Here is a 24,952-nt window from a genome sequence, read left to right on the forward strand (position 1 = left end):
TCGGACTTTGTAGATTTTTACTTGAAACCTTTAGTCTCGGGTGCTAAATCATATATCAAAGACACCACTTCTATGTTAGTTTGGTTACAGGAGTCACACTGTATTCCTCAGGGGGCTCTTATGGCCACTCTAGATATTCAGGCTTTATACACTAACATCCCTCAAGATAGTGCAATTGAGGTAGTACGTAAACATCTTGGTACTTTACAGATGTCTAATGCCAAAGTGGAGTTCTTAGTCACTATTGCCAGCATTGCATTAAGACACAATTATTTTATGTTTGATGCTGAATTTTTTCTGCAAATTCGGGGCACAGCGATGGGGGCCACAATGGCACCATCTTTAGCGTGTCTGTATGTATCAGATTTTGAGGAGTCTTTTATTTATTCATCTGTATACGCTTCCGAGCTTTTTGTATGGAAGCGGTATATAGATGATGTATTTCTGATTTGGACAAACACTTTGGAGATGTTTCACCAATTTTTGAGTTGGCTTAACACATGCAACCCCCATTTACAATTTACAGCAAGTACCTCATGTACCAATATAGCTTTTTTGGACATTCAGATTTCCATTCATGAGGGAGTTTTCAATACGTCTATACACCGTAAGCCTACAGATCGTAACACCTTGCTTCATTATGACAGTTACCATCCTCGTCATTTGAGGAATAATTTACCTGTAGGCCAGTTTTTGAGGCTCAGACGGTTGTGCAGTACCAAAGACGAATATAAACTCCGGTCTGTTGACATGTGGAATCGTTTCAAAGAACGTGGATATCCTTACAGTATTATAAAAAAGGCTTACAAACGGGCCTTATATGCCCATCGTACATACCTGTTGCAACAACCCCCTACACAGTCTGAGCCACGCATGGTGTGCATGTTACCTTATTCATACAAAGTTTTCAACATCAAAAAAATCATCAATGCCCATTGGCACATTCTTCAGGTTCACGAATGTTTAGCACAACCCCCTCTTTTTGCATATTCCAGGGGGAAGAACTTACGGGACAGTGTGTCCCCTTCACAATTCACGAGTACAGTAGTGGTGCCTGCAACTTTACCATCTAAAGGACATTTTAAATGTGGCCATTGCATTGTTTGTGCACAAGCATTGGAAACTTCATGCATTCGTCATCCTAGATTACCTAAGAAGTATGTTTTACAACAGTACTCAGATTGTGATACTCAAGGGGTTGTTTACATGATTTTGTGCCCATGTGGTCTTCTCTATATTGGACATACTACCAGAAGTGTTAAGACTCGCATCATCGAACATATGAGTAAAATCAGGAGGGGAGATATTAATGCTCCACTTGTGCAGCATTGGTTGGCCGTTCCGCACCAAGTACAGGAATTACAATTTTTGGTTTTAGAGGTGGCTCATTGCAGGAGAGGAGGTGATTCTCAAACTTGGCTTTGGAAGCATGAACAGAGCTGGATCTTTCACTGGCAGACAGTGACTCCTTTGGGATTGAATAAAGAAGTGGAGTGGTGGGCGTTTCTCCACTAGTTGATTGACATCTCTTCTCAAGCATAAATATCGGGTGCTCAGCTGAGCGCTCATGTCACAGGAAAAGAAAATTTCACTGATTTCAAACCAGGTACATTGCCTCCTGCGCCGAGAGTTTGGTATGAATTTGAGTTTTTTACACCCATTTTTACATGTACCATACTTTTCTGTCTTTCTTAGGATAAATAACAATATGCAAGATTGTATGCGGGTTCTCTGAGGAAGCCAGTAAGGCGAAACGCGTCAGGACCCAGTCAAACTAATGCTAGCAGCAATCTTCAGCTAAGTTACTTAACCTTTGAATCATTCATACATTATAAGCAATTTGAAAGTGTGCAAGTTACAAAGTATCACTTATTTTATTCAATGTTTCAAAACAACTTTTCACAGCAGTCATGGTGCAATGATAGATACCACAAGAGTTCTGGTAGGGGTTGATCCCCCACTTTGGATTCTGAGCACCGTTGAAAGTGGAAAGTATTTTTTGAACTGGTTCCTCTATCTAAAGAAACAAATACTACACTCGCTCACCACCATGAAGTGCAACTGAAAAGTAAAATAAAATTACATAAAGTACCACATGCTACATAATGGGAACCATACATAAAGAGAGCTTAAACCCGAACAGAAAAACTGTGCGGGCAAGCGCGTTTGAAATTATAGGTAATCACAGAAAGGCTCTCCACTCGACCTCGCTGTTTAACCCCTGGGGGGACAGAGTGCCTAAAGTGTAAATCCATTTTTGCTCTAAGTCATACAATTTGGCTTTCATATCACCTCCCCTAGGGAGCGTAGGAACATCCAGGATTGAAAAACGCAGGGAGGACACAGGATGTTTTGCCTTAAGCCAATGTGGTGTGAGAGGAGCTTCTAAAACTTCTTTTACTATCCTGCTCACATGTTCCCCGATTCTCACACGAATATTTCTGACAGTGTGCCCTACATACAACATCTGACAGGGGCATTGGATGACATATACTACACGTCTTGTGTTACAATTGGTGGACTTTAAAGATTTTCGCTTGATCACCCATTCAGGAAGTTGTAAATCGTCTAACTTAACACTGTACTGACACATGGAGCATGTAGAGCATGGTGAGTGAACTCCTCTCTCACTCTGGCTGACTACCTCAGAGCGGAAAAGAGCTTTAGTAAGATGTTGTTTTAGATTCCATCCCCGTGAGTAAGCAAATCTCGGAAGAGTATCAAAGCATTCATGATATTGTAGAATGCTCCAATGTTGTTGTATGATGTGCTTAATCTGAAATGCATGCTGGGAATATGGAAGAACACACACTGTCTCAGCTTCATTAGACTTAGCAGCTGGGGACAGCAACACTTCTCTGTTTGACCAGTATGCTCTTTTATAAGCTTTCTTGATAACAGAGGCAGGATACCCCCTTTCTCTGAACCGCTCCTTCATGTCTTCGGCTTTATGCTCAAATTCATCTCTAGATGAGCATAACCTTCTTAATCTTAAAAACTGACCCATGGGGATATTTTTGCGTAGATGTCTTGGATGATAGCTTTCATATCTAAGAAGGTTATTACAGTCTGTTGGTTTCCTATAGATAGAAGTGTTAAATTTCCCATTTACGATGGAAATATTAATGTCTAGAAAAGGCAAAGACTGAATGTTAGATTGGGCAGTAAATTGCAAAGTGGGGTCTTGTTGATTCAACCACACTAAAAAAATTTTTAGTTCAATTTCTGTGCCTTGCCAGACAGCAAAAACATCGTCTATATATCTTTTCCACAAAAGGAACTTGGAAAAAAACTGTGAAGGGTATAGATATTCATCTTCAAATGCTGCCACATAGAGGCATGCAATTGTGGGGGCCATCTTAGCTCCCATTGCAGTGCCACAAATTTGAAAAAAGAAGTGTCCATCGAACTCAAAATAATTTTTACTCAATGCTATACGAGCAATGGTAACTAGAAAATCAATGCGCTTTGAAGAAAGTCCCTGACGAGCCAGATGTTGTATGACCAGAACAGCTGCCTCTTGCGGAATGTTTGTATATAGAGCAGCAATGTCAAGAGTGATTAAAATTGCATGATCAGGTATGTCTTGATAAGTATTCAACACATTTATCATGGAGGCGGTGTCTTTAACGTAGGAGACGCTTAAAGGGACTTAATCTTTAAGCTGGAGGTCCAAAAATTCTGATAATGGTTCTAAAATAGAGCCAATGCCCGCTACTATAGGGCGCCCCGGAGGGTCCATCAAGGATTTGTGAACTTTTGGCACAAAATATATAACAGGTGTAATTGGACTTTGACATTTGAGAAATTTATATTCACCCTCAGTGAGGATCCCTGACTCTAAGGCATGTACTAATAGAAAAGAGATTACCTCTTGTAGCTCTTCTATAGGGTCATGATCAATAGGTTGATAATAGGTGACATCTAACAACTGTTTCCATGCTTCACGTGTATATGCACTGGCATCCATGACCACTATACCCCCACCTTTATCTGCAGGTCGAATTATTATACTACTATCAGATGTCAAAGTACATAATGCCTTCCTCTGTGCTGGTGTTAGGTTGTCTCTTACCAAGGTAGGTTGCATTTCTAAAGCGGCAAGGTAACGTTCCACTAACTGTTCAAAAACTTTGATATGGGGGTCAACAGTCCCAGGAGGGCACCACTTTGACCTGAGTCTTGGAGTTGTTAATAATTTTTGGCATCCCCCCCATCCTCACTATCATGTTCAACACTTTTCTCATTTTTACTATCAAAAAAAGTTTCAATTTGAGTTTACGCATGAATTTATATAGCCCTATACGAGTGTCTAAAGAATTATACTTTACAGTTGGTACATAGGATAAACCTTTATTTAGAAATTCTAATTCAGACACTGCTAGGGGTCTGCTTGATAAATTGAACACATTAGATTGGACAGCTATTGTCGAGGATTTTTTTGCCTTGTCGATCTCGAGTTGGCTGCTTTCGGGTTTGTGGATAAAAAAGGCTTCTTAGATATTGCTCCAGTAGAACTTGTGGCTAAAGAAATACTTTTAGATGTTGCCTGTGAGTCTTCTTCTGATGTGTCACTGGATGTTTGCACGTATGTCTGACTCTTCATAGGTCTTCGCCGGGACTTATCCATCCAGCTGTACACAAAGCCTCTCTGATAGTCTAGTTCGTCACATCGCAATTTCTTAATTTTTGAGACTTTCAAATCTGCTCTGAACTCTCCAAGTTTCTTCTGCAAATCCTGGAGCTGTGTATCATATACATCAGGTTGTACAGTGGTCTTCAAAAAATCAGTATAGGATTGAAAGTCAATTTTGTATTGATCTATTTCCACCTTCGTGGTTTCAATAATCAGAAGCATCAGATCATATGAACATTTGTTCAAGATGGCATTCCATTTCTGCAAAAAATTACTATTGTCCAGAAAAAGTCGTGGTTCAGTGCGCATTCTTAAGCCCCTGGGTATACGCTTGACTCTGCAATATTCAGCTAAGGTGGCTGCATGTAATTCTGCTCTTATGATCCTTTTATGAGTGGATTCAGTTTGGTCCCAATCTGAAAATGCTGTGCTTTGTTCAGTATGCAACCAAATTAAACACAGGTTGGAATGTTTATACTCAAAAAGAACTTTTCTGAAATACCTCAGCCCCACCACTCCACCGCTATAATAGTTTTTTAAGCGGGAGATTTATGTGGTGCCTCATCATTGGTAGATCATTTTAAAGCGCCATGAGCATATAAATTTTTTTACTTTTTCTATTCAAAAAATTTTTTTGTTAATTTTTGTTAGTTTTTGTATTAATTTCACAATAAATAGATAAATAAATAAGCAGATGTAAAAGTAGAATTTGTATACTTAGCTTCTACACACAGCTCAACCAGGGAGTAAGACCCGACATGTTTCGCACCCTCCGGTGCTGTCTCAAGGGTCTCCCTAGGTGGCCGTAGTCAATCTTGTGAGTCGGATGACTACGGCCACCTAGGGAGACCCTTGAGACAGCACCGGTGGGTGCGAAACATGTCGGGTCTTACTCCCTGGTTGAGCTGTGTGTAGAAGCTAAGTATACAAATTCTACTTTTACATCTGCTTATTTATTTATCTATTTATTGTGAAATTAATACAAAAACTAACAAAAATTAACAAAAAAATTTTTTGAATAGAAAAAGTAAAAAAAATTATATGCTCATGGCGCTTTAAAATGATCTACCAATGATGAGGCACCACATAAATCTCCCGCTTAAAAAACTATTATAGCGGTGGAGTGGTGGGGCTGAGGTATTTCAGAAAAGTTCTTTTTGAGTATAAACATTCCAACCTGTGTTTAATTTGGTTGCATATGATAGTGGGTTGGCTACATTTCTAATTGATACTGGTTCTGAGGGAAGTGCTTTGTTCAGTTGCACTAAATAAATGAAATTCAGCTAATAAGTCCATAGCTTGCTGCTCACTATAAGACATGGTAATGTCCCAACCAGTAGATGCCATAACAAAAACCAAACCCCTTAAAGGAAGTTGCAGACTAAGTCACAAAAGATATACAGGGGTGACCAATTCAAACCGTTGGTATTATAGAGTGACTAAAGAGGTCAATGAAACAAAATAAAGTCACTACTGAATCATCAAACAATATACTTTGTGCATTCAAAAAACTTGTTTTGCACTTGGAACTCTGCTCAGAGACATGAAGGCTGATTACTCCGCCTCACCAGCCAATCATTGCAGTGTTCAAAAAAGATTTTTTGTGAGATTTTCAATAAATAAAGTGCTAGCCTTAACAGCTATGCTAACACTGTAAATGCTTCCGTAAGTTTTGTATTTGTAAAATATAACTTAACTTGAATAGTGACTGGTTCCGACGTGCCACGTTTCGTTGCTGCGTCAGGGAACCGACAATACAGCTAGATTTAAAGCTGGAGGTGAAGTCACTGAAAGCAAGAAATAATACAGTAAACATCCACTCTTTAAATTTAGTTAAATATGAATAATAAAAACTCAATAGGATTACTAAGTGCACTATCTTATGACTATGAACTGAAAGAACACACTCGCCATGAGATTGAAAAAATGGTTCACTCAACAATACGTTTCTTCTTAAATGTCTCGAACCAAGCAAACACAGTACAGATGCTATTTAAAGCTAATACAGTGCCGGTGAGACTGTTACGTCAGAACGTAAAACGTAACTGTCCAGACCTGCTGAGTGATATTGCATCATCATATTACGTGATTTAAATGCTAAAGAAACAAATACTACACTCGCTTACCACCATGAAGTGCAACTGAAAAGTAAAATAAAATTACATAAAGTACCACATGCTACATAATGGGAACCATACATAAAGAGAGCTTAAACCCGAACAGAAAAACTGTGCAGGCAAGCGCGTTTGAAATTATAGGTAATCACAGAAAGGCTCTCCACTCGACCTCGCTGTTTAACCCCTGGGGGGACAGAGTGCCTAAAGCGTAAATCCATTTTTGCTCTAAGGCATACAATTTGGCTTTCATATCACCTCCCCTAGGGAGCGTAGGAACATCCAGGATTGAAAAACGCAGGGAGGACACAGGATGTTTTGCCTTAAGCCAATGTGGTGTGAGAGGAGCTTCTAAAACTTCTTTTACTATCCTGCTCACATGTTCCCCGATTCTCACACGAATATTTCTGACAGTTTTTCTGTTCGGGTTTAAGCTCTCTTTATGTATGGTTCCCATTATGTAGCATGTGGTACTTTATGTAATTTTATTTTACTTTTCAGTTGCACTTCATGGTGGTGAGCGAGTGTAGTATTTGTTTCTTTAGCATTTAAATCACGTAATATGATGATGCAATATCACTCAGTAGGTCGGGACAGTTACGTTTTACGTTCTGACATAACAGTCTCACCGGCACTGTATTAGCTTTAAATAGCGTCTGTACTGTGTTTGCTTGGTTCGAGACATTTAAGAAGAAACGTATTGTTGAGTGAACCATTTTTTCAATCTCATGGTGAGTGTGTTCTTTCAGTTCATAGTCATAAGATAGTGCACTTAGTAATCCTATTGAGTTTGGCACTGGGTGTTCAAATCAGTGTTTTCTTGTCTTAGGCTAATAACTCCCCTTAATATTCCTTGAATGAAAAGGCATTTTCTTTTATTTGTTTTCTTTCTAAACTCCTGAGAATGAGAAACCATTTGTTTCTGAATATCGTGCCATGTGTGTTCTGGAAAATTACCCTCATATGGACCCCCTTTCTTGTCAAAATATTTGTGTACAATATCTGTGAGTTCTTGAAAATCAAAAGGGTTCATATTTGAGGCTGCAGAAGTCTGCCTTGGTTCGTGGGCCTTGCTCATATATTTATATGGCCTTCTAAATGTCCCTGTCTGTGTGTAGCCTTTGAGATTGAAATGCTCCCACTGATGAAGGAGGAAGACTTTAGTTAATAGGTAGAAAATCGAGGTAAAGCATGTTAGGCAAGAGTCATTGGCATAAATAATACACTTATGCCCACACTTGCTCACACTGGTTACTACCTGAAATTTACAGATAGAAGTTTAGCAGGAAAAAATATAAGAAGTCTGTTAGACGAGCAGAGGTGTCAGCTGCCAGTTCCAGTCCAAGGTGCACTGGGCCTTTCAACAGGGCAGAGACTGACAAGAAATAGAATTAAAAGCACAAAGTAAAAAAGTAAAAGTTATTAGTACAGATGTGGCGTGTCTTAATTGAGTGACTGTTTTCACTTTGAACCCTGCTTTTCTTCAGAGCAGCTCAAATATTCTTACATGCAACACCCTAGCAAGCTTATAATAGCAAATCATACAATGCAAACTGGCACAGGTAACACTACAAAGACTTTTGATAGTAAAATCTCGCCAAATATAAAACCCAAAATATTACTGAAACTTTTCACAAGTGTGTCATCCAGTCTAAAACAATTGAAGGGTTCCAGAAGGACTTTTGATTTCTATCTCACTCTGTCTATCAATCAAAAATACAAAGTCTATTGATAAATAAAATCTCACCAAGTATAAACCCCCACAATATTACTGGAACTTTTCAACAGTGTGTCATCCAGTCCAAAGTACAATCAACCTAAGGGTTTTCCAAGGTCTTTTGATTTCTATCTCACTCTGTCTATACATTAAAAAAAAATTGAATTCTACTTACCCAAATGAAATCATCAGGAAGGACCTAGACAAGCCCACAAAATGTCAGGTTTGTTAGTGGCCCCCACAATGTATGGTTGGTGGGGTCACTTGAGAGGCTCCCTTACAAACGTCAGGTCCCAGGATCAGTTCCCTCACAGATGATTCACCAGGAAGTAGAATCAAAGAGGCACAGCCAGAGGTGATTGCATAAAGAATATATTATAGAAATAGGCTTACAGAAAAGTAGTATTCATAGGCATTACAACAATTAAGCATTACAATTAAGTAGAGAGCAAAGCAGTTTCCCTGCCTTACAGAGTCCAGAAGGAAGCGTGAAGTTCCAGGGAAAGGCAGAGAGAGAGAAAAGGGGGATGGGGTGATACTTCGTGTTCCATAGATAAAGAGAAGGATAGACAGAGAGAAAGAGAGAGCTCAAGAGAAACAAGAGAGGACCAGAGTGCCAAGAGATAGATAGATAGCTTGATAGATTTTTGTGTGTTGCAGAGAGGAGGCTTTTATAGCTTGGAATCTTATTCTGTGTATAGAAACTATTGTATGTCCCAGTATCTTTCTGTTTAGAATTTGTAAACTGTTTGAAACAATGGTTAATTTAATTGATAAGGAGGGTGTGATACTTGCAGGCACGGTAGATGGGATTAGTCTCTGGCTTCTTTGTCCCATTCAAGCAGCCTATCTTCTTGATCTGTGCACCTGGACCCATTGTCCTAAGCACCCTCTTAATCAGACATTAACACCTTTTAGCTAATCATGATTCAATCAGGGCTATTTAAAACATATAAATCAGGGCTACTTAAAACAGTCTCCCTGCCCTCAGGGTCTATCTGCATTCACATGCCAGAGTCAGATTGATATAATTTCCCATAGGCCTTCGCTGACATAAGTAATGCCAACTGAAAATGCTGAATGCTAGCGATAGCTATGCTGACAGGGCCCTTATAGTGCCATATTGCTTGTTATAGAGTGAAGACTGTCCTGTTTTCAATGCTTTAGAGAGCGAAAGGTTGTGAGAATATGTATGGAACTTGGATATGGGAATCTGGAGCAGGAGCATGTGTATGTGTAGAGTGTATTTAGGATAATTTATGTGGGTTAGTTTGTGAAATGGGGCAGCTGGGATGCTATGTACTACTAAGGGATTGAAAAGGATGCTATGTACTACTAAGGAAAGGGATGGCAAATAAGACAGAAAATATTATAAGGTCTCTGTACTGCTGTATGATGTGACCTCAACTTGAGTATTGCGTTTTGGTCCTGGTTGTCCTATCTCAATAAAGATAAAGCGTAATTAGAAAAGGTTCAAAGAATACTCCTAGTGGAATTTCTGTACAACTGTACAGTGCAGAATTTGCACAGAATTCCCCATTTGCATAGAATTCTGCACAGACCTTCTGTTCTGCCCTGACCAACTCTTCAACTAAATGACTGAAACCCACCCTCTTCCATGAGAGCCGACATACCTGTGAGCCTCCTAAAGAAGCAGCAGTGGTGGTGGTCAGCTGGCAGAGGCAGTGCTATGACCAGGCTGTTTGCAACTAGCTCCACCAGGGCCTTCTGCTGCCTCACTTCTTGTAGATGGGTTAAGTGGCAGAAGGAAGGCCCGGGTAGCCACAAGCAGCCACTTCACAGCACTGCCTCTGCCAGCTGGCCACTTCTGTTACTGCTGCCTTGGGAGGCCCGCTGGTATGTCAGCTCTCATGGGGGGGGGGTGATAGGAGAGAGGCCAGACCTACATGGAGAAGTGGTGGGGACATGGATGCTAGACTGCAGGTGGTGGGGGGGGAGAGGAAGGGACATGGATGCTAGGCCCACAGGGAGGGGAGGGACCCTGTATACTAGGCCCACAGGGAGAGGAGGAGGCATGGATGGAAATACTTTTAAAACAAATAAGAGGAAATATGTTTTTCACTCAAAGAATAATTAAGCTCTGGAATTTATTGTCAGAGGATGTGTTAACAGCAGTTAACGTAGATGGGTTTAGAAAAGGTTTGGACAAGTTCCTGGAGGATAGGTCCATAGTCTGCTATAGAGACAGACCTGGGGGAAGCCACTGCTTACCCTTGGCTCAGTAGCATAGAATGTTGCTGCTATTTGGGTTTCTACCAGGTACTTGTGACCTGGATTGGCCACTGTTGGAAAAAGTATACTGGGCTAGATGGGCCATTGGTTTGACCTAATATGGCTGTTCTTATTTATACATTGGGTTTCTGGGGCAGCAGTATAGTGGAGTTTTTAGAGATGGGCTAGGTCAGGGGTCTGCAACCTTTAAGACATAAAGAGCCACTTGGACCCGTTTTCGAAAAGAAAAAAAAATTTGGAGCTGCAAAACCATTATTTTAATTTTTATGTTCATGTCTAGCTTGTATGGCTTGTTTAGGTCCAGTTGAAACAACTGCAGATTGTTGGCCGCCGGACCAATCAGCAAGCAAGGCTTTCATCTGTGTACGTGCTGAGCTCACTGCTCAGCATGGCTATTTCCTGCCGCGATGCCAGACTTGTAAGCTGCATGCCTGCATCGCCAGAATTTAGGTAGGCTGTTTTCATCCCCGTGGGAGTCCCGTGGGCCAGGGGGGGGAACCAGCGGGATTCCCGCGATCCCCGTTCCCATGCAGACCTCTATCACACGTCATCCTCTGCGCATCCCATTCTTCAGGAGCGCGCCGCAGCCACTGAAAGACTCTGGCCCGCGTGACACACTACCGGAGCCGCGGCAAAGGTGAAAAAGAGCCGCATGCGGCTCTGGAGCCGCGGGTTGCCGACCCCCGGGCTAGGTATTTGTTAAGGACAAAAAAGGTGCTAGTGTGTACAGGTATGCAGCAGGATGTGAGTTGGTAGATGGGTTATGTCTAAGGAGGGTGTTTAGGAGAGTGCTGTGGGAAAGGTGAGGGTATTTGAGGTGGATGTGCAAAGAAGATATAAGAAGTGGAGTGTAGAGTTGGAAAAAAGAATCTCCTATCTCCCTGGGTAAAGCTTTTCAGCCTGTTGCATTAAGTGATGAGTCATAGGAACCGAAACAAATCTCTGAAAATCTGGAAGATGTAATAAAGCAATTTGACAAGCTAAAGAGCAGCAAATCATCTGGACAAGCTACATCCCATAGTACACTTCTCCCTCAATATTTGCTGGAGTTAGAGCCTGCCCGCCAATATGGAAAAAATTGCAAATTTTAGGGCCGACTGACCTACCCACACCTCCCTCCTGCCTCCCGGACCTCTCCACACTGAATAACATGCTGAACAAAGCAACATTATTGATAATGCTGCTTTGTCAGCACATAATTCACTACTTGTGCTGTAACCACCTTTTTATGCTTCCCCTAAATTGTGTTGAAGAGGCTAAAAGAAAACAGCCAACAATACCTGAGAATGGGAAAATAATTAATAATAATTAACTAATAAAAATAGTGCACATTTAATTTTCCCCACCACCAAATCTCCCTGTCCCACCCCACCCGGTTACTTTTTCATGCCACCCAGCTGGAAAAATTTTCTGGGGAGAACACTGTAATGTCTCCTGCATTTTGCTTGTTTCTAGGAAAGGTTCCTATAATTTCAAGTGGAGGAGGCTTGCCATTTAGTGTGAGGGCAGGGTTGTAGATTCCTTTTTCCAGCATAAAACTGCTTGACTATCTTCTACACCTCTCTGAGAGGCCTTAAGACTAATTCTGTCAGGGTTTGTCTCAGTGCAATTGATAATTATCATCGCCATGTAAAAGATCTCTTCTTAGCCTTTAGTTTGGTTCCTGAGGGGTTTGCTGGTACTTAAGCCTCTCATCATGCCCCTTACATTGTCATGGGATCTCAACATTGTCCTCACCCAGGTTGGAAAGCTCCTTTTTAGCTACTTCATATCTCTCATCTGGCAGTCCATCACAGATGGGAGGCCTCACGCTACTTTTTGAGGATTAGGTCCTGGTTGAATCTTTGGGTGATCCTGTGGGGGCTGCAGGGAGGGAGCTACTCTGGTGGACAGGAAGAATGGTCCTGGCTGCTTTTTTGGGTTGATCCTATGGGGACTGCAGGGGAGGGAGCTGCTGCAGGGGACAAAAAGTGAGATTAAGGACACAGAGACAAGAGAAATAGAGGAGGTCATGCTGGACATGAGGGGGAATGGGGGGAATGAATGCTTGACATGGAGGAACAGGGCATTGAGAGAGCATGCTGGTTATGAGTGAAGGAATGGTGAAAGATTTGGGATATAGGAATGACTGATCATAGGGGATGCTGGATAAATAAAGCAATGGAGGGATGTTGTAGACACAGGGTCAGGGCATTCTGAACATGAAGGAAAGAAAGGGAGGAGATTCTGAACATGGGGAGGGGCAGAATACAGATGAGATGCTGGTCATAAGGGAAGGAATGGGTAAGATTCTGGACAAGAGCAGAGTCACAAAAACAAGTTGCTGGACATGGAGGGAGGATAAGAGCAAAGACACAGAGGTGAGATACTGGATACATAGAAGGATAAAGACAAGGACACAGACGGAAGATAGATGGTGGACATGAAGAGAGAAGAAATGTCAAATGGATGCTGGAAAAAAGTTGAGAGCAATGCAGAAACCAGAGACTGGCCTATAGCAGGTGTTCTCCGAGAACAGCAGGACATATATTCTTAAGTTCCTTAGGAGTTGTATCTGATCAGCTAGTATATTAAACTATATTGGACCATTGCAGTGGGGTGGGAAGGTGCTTGCATGCATGACCAACTGTCCCAAATGCTTCAAGAAAGAACTTTAGAGAATGTCTCTGCTGAGGGCTTCATCAGATGACATCATATAAATGTGAGAATATGTCTGCTATCCTCAAACACCTGCTACCTTGTAAGTAATATCACCTGCACTGTTTATAGTTAGTTTTTTCTGCTTTCTAAAATTAAGTATTACTAGTGAGTAGGTGAGGGGTGTGCGTGTTTTTATGGAGTCATTTTCCTGTCCACCCCAGCTCTATTTCACTATCTAAAAATGTTAGAGGCAATGACTGAGAGAGCAGTCATGTTACCATTGTACAACTTTCTCTTCTGTTTAATGCTTCTGTATTTCTCTCTTTTACTATGTGTTGCTATATGACATTTTTATTTTTCTCCTAGATCAGCAATGCTGTCCTCATCATCTTCGTCAGCTATTTTGGTAGTCGAGTTCACCGGCCACGTATTATTGGTATTGGTGGCCTGCTGCTGGCTCTGGGGGCTTTCCTCCTGACCCTTCCTCATTTCCTCTCAGATATGTATCAGTATACCATGCTTAACAGCAGTAAGTGTCTTCCTGGAATTAATCTTTTGAGATATCTTTTCTGGTCCCCATCATAACTAGGAAGTGACTCTTTAAGGAGGCACTCACATTCTGAAACTATATTTATAGTATTTATATACCACTTATAGAATATATGATTTACATTCAGGTACTCAAGCATTTTTCCCTAACTATCCTGATGGGCTCACATTATATCTAATGTACCACATTAATCAGAAGTACATATATAAGGGCTTCACAGTCTTGGTTTATCAGTCTTTCTAAAAGTTTCTGTACCTGATTCCAGGACAGTATGAATCGTATATTATTTTTCTTATGGATATATTTAGGCATTGCTACAGCTATTAGTAACTGGCTAGCAATCTAACAAAAGGAACTGGTAAATAAGGAATGGCCTCCTATACTTCTCCCCATTCCTGTTGTATTTGCTTTATTTGTTTCTTTTCTCAATAAGATTGTATTTCTCCCTTTATCACCCTTTTGTACCAGTCAGTTATGTCCTTTTGTTATCTGTAGTGTCTAATTTTTGTTTTTAACTGTACCAATTATTGGATTGTAACTCGCTTAGCAAACCAAGATAAGTGATTTTATCAAATTTTATTAAACTTGAAATTTACTTTAAAACAGAGCACCTGAATACATTCCACCTGATATTCAGTGCTATTTAACCAGCAAGTAATGATTCCTGGACAGTTAAGTAGAACTTAACCAGCTATGCACTAATATTCAGTGTAAGATGGCCACTAAACATTAGCACTTAGCAGCTAGCCCAGTCACCGGCTGACCAGCTAAGTTGAGTGGCCAGATATAACCACATAAATAACAGTCTATCTTGGGCTGGTATAACTTAGCTGGCTAACCAGTGGCGTAGTGAGGATAAGTGGCACCCCCCCCCCCCCCCGGCTGCGTACATATCCCCTTCCCCCATACCTTTTTAATTTTCCAGGTGTGAGCAACATCATGAACCTGCTGCCCGCATTGTGTCGGCTATCCCTCTATGCCACTTCCTAGGCGGGGGCCTGGAAGTGACATCAGAGAGAGGCAACACCGACGTGGGCAGCAAGTTCGTAATGCTGCTCGCACAGGGAAAAGTAAAGAGGTATGAGGAAAGGGGTGCACGCGCGAGGTGGAGGTGGAGGTGGTGGTGGTCGGGAAGGAGCAGGGATGGGTGGAGAGGAGGATGAGTGCCTGCACTCCTTACAAAGACTGCGGCTGGGGCGGACTGCCTCCCCTTACTAGGCTACTGTGGCCAGCCAATGAATATCAGCTTAACCAGCTATGTTTTTACTGGCTCCTCAAAAAAACCCTGGAAATTTAATTCCAATTACCAGATACAGCCCAGCAATGAATTTCTGGGTTCTCTGCCAATCACGGGAGATAGCTAGGTTGTCTCTCTTGGTCTGACTATTGGGCCCATTGTATTTCAGTATCATTATGTAGTTAATCATGCATGCAGATCATTTGAAAATGGTGATAAATGTAAGTCACATTAGTGCTATATCTAAAATGCACATACTTTTTTGGGAATGTGGGGCTGTTTTTAGATATAGCATAGAACATTTTTAAAGGTTTTTCTTTTGAAATTCCCTCACCCCTTCCAGTATCTAACTCTATCCTCTTCCCCTAATCCAGCATGTGCCCTTTTTTCTTTCTCCTCCCCACTTCCTTCCAGGGTCTGCTCCCCTCTCTCACCCCCCTTCCATTCAATGTCTGTTCCCCCTTCCTCCACACTTCCATTCAGTGTCTTTCCCCCTCTCTCTACCCCTTCCATCTACTGTTCACCCTCTCTCTCACCCCTTCCGTTCACTGCATGCTCTGCCCTTTCCATCCAGTGTCTGCCCTCTCTCTTTTCCATATGGCATCTTCCCTCTTTCTATGTTCCTTCAGTAAACTGTCTGTCCTGTGCCCCTACTCTCCTTTGTACATGAGTCATTTCAGCTTCACCCCCTCTCCTTTTTTTGTCTCCACCCCTTTCCCTATGCTCTGGCATCTCTCTCTTCTCCTTTCCTTCCCACCCAAACCCATGGCCTGGCATCTCTCTCCTATCTCTCCCTCCCCCTTCATGCTCTGGCATTTCCTCTCCTTCCTTTCCCTCTGGTCTGGCATCTGTCTCCTTACTTTCCATTCCCTCCCCCATGCCCTGGCATCTTCCTGCTCTCCTTGTACCTGTCCCTCCCCCTTCATTATCTGGCATTTTCTCTCCCTCCTTCCTTCCTTGCCCCTGGTCTGGCATCTGTCTCCTTCCCTTCCCTCCCCCTCCATGGTCTGGTATCTCCTTTCCTTGCCCTCCCTCCCATGGTCTTGACACCCCTCTTCTTTTATAACGGATTGCTTCTGATTGTCCTTTACTTCAAATGTATTGTAATTCTAGCTGCTTTACATATAAGGCTTATTGGTTGCCATGCTACTGTGCTTAGCCCCCAAATTTTGTATTCTCTTCTCCATACAGTTCATAAGAATTATCCCTCTGCTGCTGTTCTTCCCTTTAATCTGCTGTTCTGAATATCTTATATGTGAATTTGTATCCTTGTTGCCATGTTACTGTGCCCAGTACCCAAAACATGTACCTAGGAATATCTACTACTGTTCTTCATCCTTTTGATTAGTTGGTCTGTCTAAATGAAGTCGTAATATTGTTGCTAGACCTTCTACTGTGTATGTAAACTTGTAACCCATTCTGGGCTCTTCATCTGGACAATGCACTTGTGACAAACTGTTGAAGAGCCCGTTGATGTCATGATAAAAGCACAATGAGCCATTTACAATGAAGAATGTTGTTAAATTATGATTTCTTTTTCTGTAGTGAGTTATATTAGCATCTTTTGCAAGTGCTTTTGCTTAAGCCTTAAAGCAAGAAGTTCTGCTGAATAAGATCATTGAGCTCAGCTTCTCCTCTCCCTTCCTTGGTCTTCCTTCTTCCTCCTTCCCTCTCTCTCCCTAATTGGGTGCAGCAGCATTTCACCCCCCTTCCCTCTCTCTCCCACAAGCGAACTGAACCCAGGCCACGGGGCTCTAACACTGCGTGCGCCAGCTTCCCTTCTCATCTGAAACAGGAAGTTAGGGGGAGGGAGGAGAAGGGAAGCTGGCGCATGCAATGTTAGAGCCTCCCCACCTGGGTTTAGTTCGCTCTAACACTACGTACGCCAGCTTCCCTTCTCCTCCCTCCCCCTCATGACATAACAAGAAGGGATACCAGCGCACGCTGTGTTAAAGCGAACTGAACCCAGGTGGGGGAGAGGGGTGCACTATTAGAACCCTGTGGCCTGGGTTCAGTTCGCTTGTGAGTGGTGGGCAAGAAGGCAGTGAGGGAATGGAAGGGAGCGAAGCTGACCTCACCAGGCAGACAGGGGCTTCCTGTCCTGTTTGCTTCCCCCTAACGCCGGCCCTGGGGCCCCCCTGATATTTTTGGGCCCGAGGCACATGCCTACTGGGCCTACCCTTTATGGCCCTGGTCATATCTATGTTATTTTGAATGCTTTGATGTGCACTCATTAGTTGTTTCATAAGTATTATGGCTGACATTGTATTATCTCTCTTATTTGAATTTTAGTGCTGTTATAAGTATATTTTTTAAACTGTTTCATGATAATCCTATTAAGTTTCATTGAATTTGTTTATATTTGGTTTTTTTACTACTATTAGCTGTTAACCAGCTTAAAAACAAATCTTTTTAATGATGCATTTGCAGTATGACTCCTTTTAAGGACATTTAAATGGATTTTTAGCACAGTTTCTGTGGCAATGATAGCAAAATCAGGTTAAATTTTCCTTCCGTTTTTTTCCCTAATTGTTCTTACTTTTCTGTTAATTATAGTTCTACCCTTTTTCCTTTCGTGTGAGTTTGATTTGTGAGACTCTATGTCTTTAATGGCCAATAACTTTAGTTACTAATTTTTTATGTGCCTCTACTACCCTGCTTTCTGTTTTTATTTATTGTAAAGCCGCTCTGTAATTTAAAAAGGCAGGATAACAAATTTTTAATAAACTTGAAACTTAACAAAATTAAGAACATAAGAATTTCTGCTGCTGGGTCAAACCAGTGGTCCATTGTGCCCAACAGTCCGCTCACGAAGTAGCCCTCAAAGACCAGCGCCATACCTGCGTACATTTCGGTTCAGCAGGAACTTGTCTAACTTTGTCTTGAATCCCTGGAGGGTGTTTTTCCCTATGACAGACTCTGGAAGAGCATTCCAGTTTTCTACCACTCTCTGGGTGAAGAAGAACTTTCTTATGTTCGTACGGAATCTATCCCCTTTCAACTTTAGAGAGTGCCCTCTCGTTTTCCCTACCTTGGAGAGGGTGAACAACCTGTCCTTATCTACTAAGTCTATTCCCTTCAGTACCTTGAATGTTTCGATCATGTCCCCTCTCAATCTCGTTTGTTCGAGGGAGAAGAGGCCCAGTTTTTCTAATCTTTCGCTGTACAGCAACTCCTCCAGCTCCAGCCATCTTAGTCGTTCTTCTCTGGATACTTTTGAGTAGTACCATGTACAATTACCAGTGCTGGACTTCTTCATGTACGCAGTACTCCAGGTGAGGGTGCATCATGGCCCGGTACAGTGCCATGATAGCTTCCGATCTGTTCGTGATCCCCTTCTTTATCATTCCTAGCATTCTATTTGCCCTTTTTGCTGCTGCCGCACATTGCGCGGACAGCTTCATTGACTTGTCGATCAGAACTCCCAAGTCTCTTTCCTGGGAGGTCTCTCCAAGTACTGCCCTTGACATCCTGTATTTGTGCATGAGATTTTTGTTAAGGACATAACATCACTTTACACTTATCCACATTGAACCTCATCTGCCACGTTGATGCCCATTCCTCGAGCCTGATTATGTCACGTTGCAGATCTTTGCAATCCCTCTGTGTCTTCACTACTCTGAATAACTTCATATCATCTGCAAATTTAATCACCTCGCTCGTCGTATCATTTATAAAGATGTTGAAGATCATTTATAAAGATGTTGAAGAGCACAGGTCCAAGCACTGGGTCCTGCTGCATCCCACTAGTGACACTCTTCCAGTCTGAATATTGTCCATTTACCCCCACTCTCAGTTTCCTATGCTCTAGCCAGTTTTTAATTCCCGAGAGTATTTCACCCTCGATTCCAAGGCTCGCAATTTTCCGAAGTAGTCGTTCATGCGGAACCTTGTCAAACGCCTTCTGAAAATCCAGATATGCAATGTCGACTGGGTCGCTCTTGTTAATCTGCTTGTTTACTCCCTCGAAAAAGTGCAGCAAGTTTGTCAAACAAGATCTGCCTTTGCTGAAACTGTGCTGACTGATCCTTATCAGACCATGTTAGTCAAGGTGATCAATGATGTGGACCTTTATCAGCGCCTCTACCATCTTTCCAGGTACCGAGGTCAGACTGACCTGTCTGTAGTTTACCGGGTCTCCCCTCGAACCTTTTTTGAAGATCGGCGTAACATTCACCACCTTCTAGTCTTCCGGAATCTTTCCCGATTTGTTCGACAGATTGGCTATTAGCTGAAGCAGTTCAACTATAGTCCCTTTCAGTTCCTTGATGACCCTCGGATGGATACCATCTGGTCCTGTGGATTTATTGCTCTTAAGTCTATCAATCTGCCTGCATACCTCTTCTAGGCTGACCGTTAACCCTGTCAGTTTCCCGTTTTCGCTTCCAGCATATAGCCTGATGGGTTCCGGTATGCTGTGTATATCCTCTTCAGTAAATACAGACACAAAAAATGTGTTCAGTTTGTCAGTGATTGCTTTGTCCTCCTTTAGCGCTCCCTTTATTCCTTGGTCATCCAATGGTCCCACTGCTTCCTTCGCAGGTAATTTCCCCTTAATATATCGAAAGAACAGCTTGAAGTTTTTTTGCCTCCTTGGATATTTTCTCCTCGTAGTCTCTTTTGGCCCCTTTTACCACCTGCGTTGATGTTGTTTGTGCTTATTCCAGTTTTCATCAGTTTTTGACCTTTTCCATTCCTTAAACAAAGTTTTTTAAAATCTCTGATTGCTTCCTTTACCTCTACAGTGAGCCACGCCAGTTCTTTGTTCTTTTTTTTCTTGGATCCCTTGTTAATACGATTTTTTGCCTCGATGACCTTATCCTTAAAAAGGGACCAAGCTTGCTCTAGCATTTTTACAGTGTTAGTCTTCTTCCCCACAATGCGTCTCGTCCCTTCGTAATTCCCTTTTCGGAAGTTCAGTGCCTGCATCCAGGTTGAAGCGGATCATATTGTGATCGCTGTTTCCCAGCGTCCCTTCTACTTCTAAACCTTGTGCCGGTCCTCGCAGTCCATTTAGAGTTAAGTCTAGAATTGAGTTTTCTCTTGTATTTTCCTTGACAAAGTTGTTCCAGGAAGCAATCGTCTACAGCAGTGTTCTTCAACCTTTTTACACCCGTGGACCGGCAGAAATAAAAGAATTATTTTGTGGACCGGCAAACTACTAAGACCGAAATAAAAAAACACATTTTCGCCCGTCTCCGCAAGCTCGGTCCCCACAAACCATCTGATCCCATCTGCACAAGCCTCAGTTATGATTTTATATTGAACGTATTTTATTAAAGTATAAAAAGAAACAATATTCTGTACAATTGTCATTTTATAAATATAAATATTCAGAGCAAGGACCAACAAAACCCCTGTCTCCCCTCCCCTTCACATATATCCCCTCTACTATCAAGAAAACTGAACAAGCCAAATTATTACAGAATGCTACACAGAAATATCATGCTAACAGAATACTGCAGTCACACATGATAGAAATAGTGTTAGGCTTTGCAGTCCCCAGTTATGTCTCTAGCAGTAGCAGGATATATATTTCAAATCTGATATATTGTAATGACAAAATAGAAATAAAATGATTTTTTTCTACCTTTTGTGGTCTCTGCTTTCATCTTCTTTCCACTCTTCCTTCCAGCGTCTGCCCGTTCCATCCACTGTCTGGCCTCTCCTCCTTCCATATGTATCTGACTTCTTTCTATGCCCCTCTCTCCTTTCCATCCAGCCTGTGCCTCCTCTCTCCTTTTTACATCATTCATTCCAGCTTCACTGCTTTCTTCATTTTTATCTCTCCTACACCAGATCTAGCATATTTATCCCTCTCTCATTTCTCTGCTGATCCCCTTTCCAGCATCAATCTCTCTCTACTTTCTCATTCCTGTCTCTCCCCTTTCCCTCCTCTAATCTCCCTGCCAGCTGTTTCCTTCCTTTTTTCCTTCTCCCTTCCCTCCTCCCCCCTATCCAACAGTAACTCTCTAACCATCCCTTTCCCTCTTCCCCTCCCAGCAGCATCTCTCTTTCTACCTCCAGGTGCAGTGGCAGCTCTCCCTTTATCCAGCAGCTTCCCAGCTTCCAACAGTGGCTTCCTCTCCATCCAGCAGCTCTCAGTACTTGTCTGCAGCAGTGATTTCCTTAGGCAGCCTTAAGTCGTTGCTGCCTCTGAGGAAGGTAAAGTTGCCAAAGTGAATCACTGCCCTGGTAAGTATAGAGCTGCTAGGAGAGGAGACAGCCACTGTTGAAGGCTCCCTGCACATTCGCGACCCCCCCCCCCCAAGCCGGCAAAAACTTTGCACCGCAGGCCCTGCCGCCCAAGACGAGCCGGAGGCCCCTATCCGCCGCATTCTGCACGTGGGCAGACTCTCAGCACAGACGCTGCTGATGGCCCCAATCTACACGCTGCCCCCACCGCGCACGCTGACCACCGCGCATCTCCCTTCTACTTGCCGCTTCCCCGCGGCCCTCTTCGGCGACTCGGCAGGGGCAGCGATCAAGACAGGCTTCCAACGTCGTGACCTTCCCTCTCTGAGTCCCGCCTATTTTTTTCAACTTCCTGTTTCCGCATAGGCGAGACTCAGAGGGAATGCCCGACGTCAGCAGCCTGTCTTGATCGCCCGAGGCTGGGCGGAACAGAAGATTTCCCCGAACACCACCAGGGCAGGAAATTTAACAGCGTCCATCTCGCCGGCCCTGCGCGGACCGGCAGGAATTTTCTGCGGACCGGCACCGGTCCGCGGACCGGCGGTTGAAGAACTGTGGTCTACAGCATCCAGGAACTTGGTCTTTCTTGCGCAGCCGGAGGTGCCTAGGTTCCAGTCTATTCTCAGATAGTTGAAGTCGCCTATGATAACTGCTTTGCCTCACTTTCAGTTGCGTTTAATCTCATCCGTCATTTCTCCATCAATTTCCTTGGACTGCCCTGGGGGTCGGTAGTAGATGCCGATCCTCGTTTCCAGTCCATTTGTTCTTGGAATTTTGACCCATAGAGACTCTAACTTATCTGTCTGTTGTGGCATGTTCTTTCCAGTAGATTCAATTCCCTCTTTGACATATATGGCAATGCCTCCTCCTTTTTGAGTCACTCTGTCTCTGTGGTATAGTTTGTATCCTGGTAGCACCGTGTCCCAGACATTTTCCTCAGTCCACCATATTTCCATGATGCCGATGATGTCAACCCTTTTGTACCACAGCTTCTAATTAACCCATCTTATTCTTAAGGCTTCTTGCGTTCATGTACATACACTTGAGTTTGCAGTCTGTTCCCTTCTTACATGTCCTTCCCTCTTTTTTTCCTTTCGGTCTGTCTTGTCTGCAATCTGGTGAATCTTCCCCTCCATCTTCCTGCATGGTATCCTCCAGGTATACCGGTTCCTGAATCATCGACTCTCTCTCTCGGTCGACTGTCGGCTTTCCCCTTCTTCTTAGTTTAAAAGCTTCTCAACTTCTCTCTTGATGTTGCTTGCAAGTAGCCTCGTTCCTTCTCTGCTGAGGTGGAGACGTCCTTCCTAAATAGCTTGCTCTTCCCCAGTTGCGCATGAAGTGGAATACTTCTTCCTCACACCAGCGCCGCATCCACGTGTTGACTGCTTGCAGGTCCATCTGCCTCTTCTCGTCTGCCCTGGGTACTGGCAAGATCTCTGAGAATGCTATCCTCTGCGTTCTGGTATTCAGATTCCTTCCTAATATCCGGAACTGGTTCTTCTGTACTTCTCTGTTGCCCATGTTGTTCGTCTCCACATGGATCACTGCTTCTTCTTCCACACTGCCGATGATCCTGCTGATGCGGCTCACTGTGTCATCTATCTTGGCTCCCGGTAGGCAAGTCACCAGCTGATCCAGTCTTCCTCATGCTATGTGGCTGTCAACTTGTTTGCTGATGGAGTCTCCCACAATGATTGCTGTCCTCTCTATCTTCTCTTGATTCTCCAGCTACAGGTCCATGTCTCTGGTGTATGTCCGTCTCTCCAGCCGTAGGTCCGTGTCTTTCGCTCCCATCCATTTCCTCTCATCCTGGCATTTGTCTTCTTGTGGGTTCCCTCTGCTGTTTCCATATCTTGCTGCTGTGTCACCCATTTCCTCCTGGTGGCTGTCCGTCTGGTGGTCCACAGTCTCAGTAGGTGTATCCCGGCAGTTCCACTGCTGGTGTTTTTCCACGACCTCCCTGTATGCCTCATCTATGAATTTCTCCAACTCTCGGACTTCTTCCTCGATGGTGTCGTCCGTCTTGATATTCTCTGCATCTCTGTCTTCCTCCTCCACTGCTTGAAGTGCCTCCAGTTTCAGTATTCTGCCCTCCAGGAGTCGGACTTGCTTTTTCAGGCTCTCCAGTTCTCCGCATCGAGCACATAAGTAAGACCGCCTCCCAGAGGGGAGGTAGTCATACATATGGTAGATGATGCAGAAAACTGGGTAGCTCAACATCTTGCTTCTGTTTGCTGCTTCCATTGCTGCCCGCATGCCGGTCTGCTGTGGATGTCTTCTGTGTCTGCTGTGACTGTCCTCTGTGCCTGCTGTGGGTGTCCTCTGCGCCTGTTGTGTCCTCTGTGTCTGCCTGACTGTGTGTCCTCAGCACCTGCTGTGTCCTCTGTGCCTGCTGTGGGTGTCCTCTGCGCCTGTTGTGTCCTCTGTGTCTGCCTGGTTGCATGTCCTCATTACCTGCAGTGTCTGCCTGGTTGAGGCCTCTGCATCTGCTGTGGTCTCCTTCTGCTCTCCTTTAGTGGTGGCTCATCCCTTCTCAAGGCCCTTCGCAAAGGCGCTCTCGCTAAGGCAAGCACCTTTGATGCGCACCGAATGGCTGAGTGCCGTTGGCCCCTCCCCTTTTAAGGGGGAGCCCCAATGGATGATGTTGGGAGTGGGCGGAACTAACTCTCGTCACTACCCCTTCTGTTCCTGCCTCCTTCTCTCCTGCTTTCCCCTCTGAGCTTCTCCTGCTGTCCCCCTCTGCTTTTCTCCTGTTCCTCTCCTCTTACAGTCGCTTACAGAGCCGAAAGGCTGAGCGCTGTTGGCTTCTTCCCTTTTAAGGGGAGCTCCAATGGTTGACATCATGGGTGGGCGGAGCTAACTCTCACCGCTGCCCCCTTCTGTTCCTTCCTCCTTCTTTTCTGCTTTCCCCTTCTCTGAGCTTCTCCTGCTGTCCCCCTCTGCTCTTCTTCTGCTCCTATCCTTTTCTGTCCTTTTACAGCCACTTACAGAGCGTAAGTTTTTTTAATGTTGAATTTTACTTGCTGTGCACTGCCTTAGGTGAATCCCTTCATAAAAGCAGTTAATAAATCCAAACAAAGAAATAAAGAGAATTGGTGGCTGTCTATCATGGTTTAGGAGTAGTTGTTGCAAGTAGCATCTTTGTCTTCTGGGTTTCCCATGGAGGAAAGAGATCCTACCAGAAATTAGCTTGTTTTTTCTGGGGGGGCGGGGGTTCTCCCAAATGAGGAGGTGAAGGTGTTGAGAGTTGGTTAGAAAAGAAAGAAAAATAAGTAAATCATCATAAGAACATACTATAGCTTGATTTCCTTGACTGGCTCCTCTTCTTTCAGGTTGCTTACTTAAAAAATTGAACACATATTTGTGATATAAGCAGGAGGGCAAGGGACTCTAACTAGTTCAGTTGAGGCTTTTTGTTGTGGAATAACTTTTATTGAAGCATCAACAGTATGTATAATAAGTACAATGTCAATAGCAAGACACATATAAACAAAAAAACATGACAGCAGATAAAGGCCAAATGACCCATCCAGTCTGCCCATCTTCAGTATCCACTATCTCTTACTCTCCCTAAGAGATCCCACATGCCTGTCTGGACAGCAACAAGACC

The 24,952-nt window shown here is 43.3% G+C and overlaps 1 protein-coding gene across 3 annotated transcripts in view; it reads left to right on the forward strand.

Moving 5' to 3' along the window:
• SLCO2A1 (solute carrier organic anion transporter family member 2A1) overlaps positions 1 to 24,952 on the forward strand; it is an 887,587-nt gene that overhangs the window by 145,842 nt on the left and 716,793 nt on the right. For all 3 annotated transcript variants that reach the window (XM_033958445.1, XM_033958444.1, XM_033958443.1), the window contains one exon: positions 13,727 to 13,889. In XM_033958445.1, the coding sequence (XP_033814336.1) occupies positions 13,727 to 13,889 (163 nt within the window). The remainder of the gene's footprint in view (positions 1 to 13,726; positions 13,890 to 24,952) is intronic.

Source organism: Geotrypetes seraphini, chromosome 9 (assembly GCF_902459505.1).
Source record: "Geotrypetes seraphini chromosome 9, aGeoSer1.1, whole genome shotgun sequence".
Taxonomy (NCBI): domain Eukaryota; kingdom Metazoa; phylum Chordata; class Amphibia; order Gymnophiona; family Dermophiidae; genus Geotrypetes; species Geotrypetes seraphini.